Source organism: Asparagus officinalis, chromosome 1 (genome assembly GCF_001876935.1).
Source record: "Asparagus officinalis chromosome 1, Aspof.V1, whole genome shotgun sequence".
In the NCBI taxonomy this organism is placed as follows: Eukaryota; Viridiplantae; Streptophyta; class Magnoliopsida; order Asparagales; family Asparagaceae; genus Asparagus; species Asparagus officinalis.
In genome coordinates, this window is record NC_033794.1 from 112,162,616 (window position 1) to 112,170,461 (window position 7,846).

A 7,846-nucleotide genomic window follows, 5' to 3' on the forward strand; every position below is an offset into this window, starting at 1 on the left:
GTCGCAAACCCTAGCGCACCTCCGAGGGACCAAGAAGGTTCTAGAAGGTTCCAATTGGAACAGCGCGGAGCGCCGCTGTAGGAGGAACCTAGGGTTTATGCGGACGGCGTAGAGAGAGGACTGGGATCCGTGACCGTAGTAGTCGTTGTAAAAGGACCATTTTGCCCTCAGGGCGAGGGCGGCGGTGGAGTAGGTGGTGTGCATTAAGGGAGGGAGAGGGAGGGGATTCGCTTACCGGCGAGCATTTGCTGGTGAGATTACCGCTGGGGTGCGGTCACCGCACGTAGACCAACACAGCAGGAGCTCGTGGGTTTGGTCACGGGAGATGAGGTGACACAGAAGCTCGGGAATAAGATGGGCCGCCGGAACTGTTGTCACACGTGAGTGCGTGGGCCCATTCCTACATTCTCTTGTACGGACCACCTTTTGTCTGAAGCGTCTTCGAATTTTTTTTTTTTTAAAGATGACATTTTAAAGGGCTAATTGTAAATTTTATTTATGCAGTGCTGAGCTATAAATCACTAGTATTTCTCAAACTACTTTATCAATACTTATTTTATTTACTCTTGTTGAACTCTAGATGAAAATATTTTTCAAGTTAGATTGAGATATCACTCTGTATTTGGGAATAAAAAGCAGGTTAAAAGGTATTAAGTACTAATTAAAGGCTTAGAGTATACAACCAAAAAAATAAAATCCAATTTTACAAATGAAATTGGAATTAAATTTATATAAATATAATATAAGTAAGTAAGCTTCTTAAAAACGTGGTAAATTGATTAGACCAGCAATCCAAGAGACGAAGTCAAATATTGCACTGTCATGGTTACAAACACAAAAAATATATCTCTACAGGTGCGCATATAATCACGCAACAAAAAGCATAATGCCACCAAAAGTGAACATTTCATCCAGACAAACTCACGACAAAAAACTCATCACCGAACATGGATAAACTTTAGGAAAGCCTAAAAAACAAGCAATCAAAATCTTATACATATTGCTTTCTTGCTACTGCCTCTAATCAACATCCATTGTAGCAACAACAATCTCACTACATGATTACTGTAATGAAAGCAACAACCGCATACAAAATTTATGATATCAATTAATACGAGGGAAGTAAATTAAGCCATAGATGGAAGTCTTATATTAATCATAATATGTTCCATTTGTGCTCCAAAGCATTGCATATCCTGCCTAAGCAGCAAGCTGCACTTAGCGGGTAATTAGAAACTGCAACAAAAGAAAATAGTGAAGGGCGTTAGCAATATTCTCTTCATATCAGACAGGAAAAATAGCCAATTTAATTATAAAGTGTCAATATCAAACTAATATAAGGCAAATAATTTAAGGGTTAACTGCACATAGACCTCCTGTAGTATTGTCATATTGAACTCACTACCCCTGTAGCTTCGTTTTGACAGAAAGGTCCCCTGGGTGTTTTTTTTTTTTTTGACATTTTCACCCTCAGATAGATTCACTAAATTTACTCAGAGGCAATATCTGATATACCCTAGATAAAGAGTCAAAAACATTTCACCAAGGGGGCTACCTGCTAAAATGAAACTACAGGAATTAAGTTCAAAACAAATATAACTAATTTTTTTTTGGGGGTTTTTTTTTTTTTTTTTGTGGGCGGTGGGGGGTGGGGTGGGGGGTGGGCAGGAATTGTACAGAGTATATATATAAAAGAAAATGTTGATGACAAAGTTAGTGTCACTCCACTTATGTGATTGTGTCATTGCTTATGGTTCCTGAGGCATGCCACACCCAATCTGTCCAATTGCTACTCGACAGCATAGATCACTTGTATTGAGGAGCTTAAATCTGGCTTCCAAGGGCATTACAAAGTTATATAAAATGTGGAATATGAGTCACTGTACAAGTTTCTTTTATAAACAAGATTTTCCTCTCAATGATCAAGTTTGTGTTACCCACTTAACTGCTCACTAGTAGGTGCTCCACCCCCCAACCCCTATAATCAATCACTTGTTGTATGAACTCAAGTCTTATTTCCAAGGGCAAAGGCACAAAGTTAACTCAAATCTGAAATATTAATCACTGATTACGGTACTGATGCAAGTCACTGTATAATTTACTTTTATATACAAGGTGGTCTCTGCCCCCTCCTCTCAATATTTCATGGGAACATTTTCTGAACTTGTGAGTCGCCTTACTGACTCTCCTCATGTTCCTTCAAAAAATAAGAGTACAAATTATGCTCAAAATTCTATCCACTCATGCGTATATGCAACCTTGATGAAAAATTTCACGAGTTTATGGTCTCCTAGAATTAGCGTTGTGTATTTACTTTCAAAGTACCAATCACATATGCATCCTTGAAAAAATATTAAATTTGTATCAATATTTCTGGTAGTCAACAATCATGCACATAATTCCGTCAACTTTAGTTATCCAAAGGATAATGTTAACTAATATTATACATTATAATTTAATTAGTTTAGGAATTCAATTATCTAGTGGAATAAAAACAATGATGCATCAGTTACAAGCATTTTCAATTCTTTTATCTACTCCATATTTGTATAATCTTTAACAGTCCTTCAAAGGAGTCAATATTTCTTGTATTCTGCCTCCACAATGATATCAAGCTTCCATTACCCACAACAATATAGGTTACTCCCTCAAGATTTAAGACATCATCTTTTATCTATGTCATCAAAAAAAAATTTAATTGACATTCCACGAGCATGTTAACCGTAAATTTCAGACACAGGTATATACACCAATTATGGTGCAATAGACCAAAGAATGTGATGTGATGATATGTAAGTCATTGCATTGGCATCCAGTGCTCAGGGACTGCCACGATACATTGCAGGGATTGCCATGATACATTGCGCACATTGAATTTGGCACAGATAAATGAGAAAGAAGAGCAATGCATAAGAAAGAGAATTATTATCAGTCAAGTGCTTAGTTTGTTTTAAAAAAAAATAATTGTGGAACACTTAGCCATGTTTGATTTTATTACTGCTGAAAAGCATAAAGAACTGTAGCTCAATATGCATACTCTAACCCTCATAATTATCATCTAAGCATGCATACAGTAATTTCAGATGCAGTGGAAGTGGTAAAATCACTAAAGAATTCAAATTCTAATAATGATTAAGATAAAAGTGAACCAAACAAAGCATTAGTAAACTATATTAAACATGAAACAACAACAATTGCTTTTGTCTCTACATAGCTCTTTAGACAATGAGAAACTGCATCATGTCATTATTTAGGTTTTAATCATCTGCATTGCTCCAGACAAAACAGTATGGTTTGGTAAGAAGTTATTTAAATCAACCATTTAATGGCAAGAGAAGCTTACTTGATATAAAGTCATCTGTATAATCATTATCAATCTTTCCATGTGCCATAGCACCCACCTGCATAAACGCATAGGAATGGTTATACCCATATGATGACACTTCGATAATCAACTTAAGATATTAGATATTTTTATACCACGAACACAAGGTTGACATCATCACTAGCAGCAGCCACATAATCTCTCATTTGAACCATTTTCTCTGAACTATATGATAAGCCTGGATAACCATCTGGCAATTTTAGAACCAATACAATAATGATGAATAAACTAGTAAACAGAAAAGAGGAAAGCACTTACCAATTCTTCGTGAATTGACAGGCAAATGACGTGTTACAGGATTCTTTATGACATTTAGAAGTTTCTCACGTTTTCCGGAGGCAGTAATACTCAAATTTTGAAGTAGCTGGACTGCAAAAAACGAAATGCAAAGTGTTATGAAAAGATTAAGAGTTTCAAGCAAAGCATAAGTTATGTGCAGAATTTTTGCTGCATAATAGATAGAAGATATCCTATAACTTACGCATGAGACCACAAAATCTCTTAAATGTTCGTGGCATGCGAACATGTGGTTTAACTTCAAAAAGTACTCCCTTTTCAGTTCTTACATATAGGGCTTGTAACCTTCCTGCCTTTGTTAGGGGGCTGTCCAGTATTGCGAGCAGGGCCTAGTTTTGTTAAACCAAGAACAAGTGATATCAAAATCAAATGGAAAACAAGACAGAGTTACAATATTCTAAACATCAACAACCAGAAAGCAGGAAAATTTTAAGGCTTTTGACCATTAGTTTTAAACAAAAGGACAACAAAAGCCGAGCCTGTTGGTTGGATGATTTTCGTTCTTCCAAACAACGATGCACATAACTCCAAGCTATAAAACTGATATTGCACCTCTAAGCTTATTTATATTAACAGATAAAAGGTCAAACCAGATAAAGGACCAAATGGTGAATTTAATTCAGTATTCTCAGCAAAAAGTAGATATGAACAGAAAATATTGGAACTAGACATTTGAAGAACTAACAGCCGCAGGCAGATCGACAGAAATTGAACCATTATGTGTTACTTAAATGCAAGAGCATATGCATAAAAAGCAATATAACTACTACAACTCCAGCCTAAAAACAAAGGACACAATTGAAATTCCACCAACCTGGTGTATGATATCAGGCCTGTAATCAGCAGGGTTACGATTCTGCTTCTTCAGAAAGTTGGCATGATCATCTGAGTTCAAGATCTGGTAAGTCTGAACATAGACCAAAAAGAAATCCTAAATTACAAGAACAAGAGAAAGATAAAGGGAGGAAAAAAACATAGTCACGTATCACCAACAAATAAAAAGGTTTATGTACACCTTGCAGAATAATATTTACAATAAACAAGTTGAAATTCTGGCTATCCCAAATGTGCCTTATAGGTTACAGGTCCCATACGTACAAAAAATTATATAACTAGGATTCAACATCACATCATGAATTATGATTTTTTTACCTCCATATTTCACTTTTGTGCCAAGATAGTTATTCATACATATGTAAATACCGTGTTCTGCAAAATTTATTTATTAGGATAGACAAGCTTCAGGATCTAGAATATATCTGAACATAGACCAAAATGAAATCCTGAATCACAAAAACAACAAAAATATAAAGAATAGAAAAATCACATAAAAGTTAAATAAAAAAACAAGCAAACATTTGTGTTCATTTACCAGAATAACATTCGAAGTGTAATTTCGGATCCAAAATAATTTTTACTTTTCATACACTTAACAAATATTATATACCTAACATTCAGCACAACCGTACAAATCGATTCAGTTTTTTTAAATGATATATATTGCTTCAAATAACATGTGGCACTGATAAAAACAATTCTCAGTCAAATTATACTGCAAATTATGTAATACTTTTGTAAATAAAGTTGATCTGATGATTAACTTTAAAAGTCTATTCCACACAGAACATGCTCGACCGGGTAAATGAAAACATAATAAGGAAGCAAATACCCTCTGAAATGATCAAAGTCCAAGCAGCAGAATCACACTGTAGCATACAGATCGTTTCAAAGTAACCCATATAGGCTAATTTTTTGCCAGGATAGGTTAAGTAAATGATCCTGATGGTTCATTACTTGATTTTCCATAACTATGACTCAACATCAATTGAGGATTTCTTAATTCCCCTACTAGACACATTAATTGCCTTAAGTAACTCATAGTGCAACGTGTACAGTTAACAAATTTGCATTGACAAGCTTCACAGACAAATGAAATACTATCAGCATACACACTCTTAATCTTATACAACTTTTGATCACTAGAAATTGTGTAGATTTCAAGAAATAATCTTCGCAACATACAAGTTTCGACAGTCAACAATATGCTAATTGAGGCTTTTTTTTATCCTTCCTTTGCTAACTAGATATAATACTCATCAGGATACAAAATTAACATGGGTTTAACAATCTATTCTCATTCTAATATATAAAATTAGCTGTTAAAACCTTTATTTATGAGGTCAAACCTTAACACTCCTAAGGTCACTAGCCCATGAAATCTGCCATCTCTACTGTACAAGTTTCTTAGATTTGCATCCAATTGATGAATCCAGTGACGTAAACCTACAGCTAAAACCCTAAGAATCAGCGGTGAATTTACCTGAAAGAAATGGCAAAAGATATCAACTTTCTTACCTTTCCAACCTTGGCGAACTCGAGACACGCCCTTTCGAGCACAAAAATCACCCCAGGCTTCTTCTTAGGATCCTGAACCCTCGGCGCGATCGGTATCCCCGGCATCTCTTCGATGGCCTCCTCGGCTTTTCTCTCGTCCTCCGCCGTCGACTCTCCTTTCTCTTCGTTTTCTAGGGTTTCTTCATTCTCTTTCTCAGAGACCGCCTCATCGTTTTCTTCTTGTTGCTGTTCTTCTTTTTCTTCTTCTTCTTCTTCGACTCTCGGTCTCTTCTTTGGCTTTTTGCGCCCTTTGACTGCGTACGGACGCACCATCTCCCTTACTCTTTTGGGTTCGGAGGTGCGCTGCTGTGGTGAGATTAGGATTAGGGTTTTAGAGGGTTTTCGTCCTTTTGATGGAGTGGGGATTTTGTTACGCCTTTTTTCACTTATATACCCAATTAAATCATATTTACAATTTCAGGGTACCCGGCTCCTCTGAAACCCTGATTTCAACTGATTAAGTGGTGAAAACTTACTCAAACGACCTAAGATGCATAAGGAATTTCTTACACTCCTGCTTCGTGCCCAAAGATCCTAGGAAACGCCGGAGTTTGGCCCTGTAATAATCCAAATATACAGAAATGAGAAACAAAGATGGGTTGACGGATCGCAGCGGTGACGGTGACGGAGACGGAGACGGAGCGCGTCGACGGAGGGCGGTAGGGCTGGACTTTGGAGCTGCGGTGGCGGCTGGATCTGAGGTTGGAGAAGATTTGGAGAACGGGCTTTGAGAGCTAGGTTAGATTTTGGGATTTTATCCTGAGGGAACACGGGTCGGGTTACGTTAAAATGGGCATGGGTAATGGCGGTCGGTTCGGGTAGTTCGGGTTGAAAATTTTTCAACCCGACCCGAACCGACTAAGAGTTAAAACCAAACTGAACCGTTGATTTTCGGTCGGTTCGATCGGTTTTTTCGGTTTGGACCGAACCATGCTCACCCCTAAAAACAATGCAATTCATGGCAACCTAAAACCCTTTTCAGTTATAATACTTAATTTCTTTTAATTCTAATATTATTTTTCTCTTTTGTGGAAGATAAATTCCAATATTCTTTTTAATTATACTAGTACGATGCACGTGCTTTGCACGTGTGTCCATTTTCATGTTTATATGAAGGCTATAACTGCGCATTGCAATGATAATTTTATGTATCTAATGTACAATTTTATTATATAATAGTATTTCAAATTAGTTTGATTTGCATTAACACTTTATTAGATATCAAATCAGTTTTTCCAATCATAAAATTCATACATTCTATTTAGGGTAAATTTCACAAATGGCCCAGGATAAAGCCCTCAAAATTTTAAAATGTCACAAAACTCTTTAAGTTTTAAGGTTCTCAGCCAATTTCACCCATGAGTAATTTCAGGAAAGGGTAATTTGGTCTTAACCCTAAAAAATTAACTCAATTTAGAATTTTTAATGGAGAAAATTAGTATCCTTAATATATATATATATATATATATTTCTCCTTCATTACCTTGTTCTTGATACAACATTGACATAGAAGAGAATTTTTTTTTATAATAAACTTAATAACTCAAGTTCAAAAATTTCTTACTTAGCAAATAATTTGTTCTAATTTGTTTTTCAAATGCTAGTTTATTGACTCAAGATTTATAATTAATTAGTTTTTATCATAATTTCACCAAACAAATAGCTACTTTTAGGTTCATAAATTTCAATAAAAATGTTATGATATAAGAACTAAGAAGCTAAAATAGATCGCCAATGCAAGAGATCAAATCACTCTTCGTCAATCAAATC

General features: G+C 35.8%; 1 protein-coding gene across 4 annotated transcripts; it reads right to left on the reverse strand.

The window, feature by feature from the left end:
* LOC109829006 (ribosomal RNA small subunit methyltransferase nep-1) lies at window positions 927-6,808 on the reverse strand. Of its 4 annotated transcripts, none has more exons than XM_020396046.1 (8): window positions 6,587-6,808; window positions 6,038-6,379; window positions 4,497-4,589; window positions 3,867-4,011; window positions 3,644-3,754; window positions 3,481-3,563; window positions 3,344-3,401; window positions 927-1,236 (listed from the first exon to the last, which is right to left on the reverse strand). In XM_020396046.1, exons 2-8 carry the CDS (start codon window positions 6,347-6,349, stop codon window positions 1,157-1,159), a joined length of 882 nt encoding a protein of 293 aa, XP_020251635.1. In that variant the 5' UTR covers window positions 6,350-6,379; window positions 6,587-6,808; the 3' UTR covers window positions 927-1,156. The 4 variants fall into 4 exon arrangements, with proteins under 4 accessions (XP_020251635.1, XP_020251634.1, XP_020251633.1 ...); XM_020396045.1 differs by having other exon boundaries at window positions 6,038-6,382; XM_020396044.1 differs by having other exon boundaries at window positions 6,553-6,808.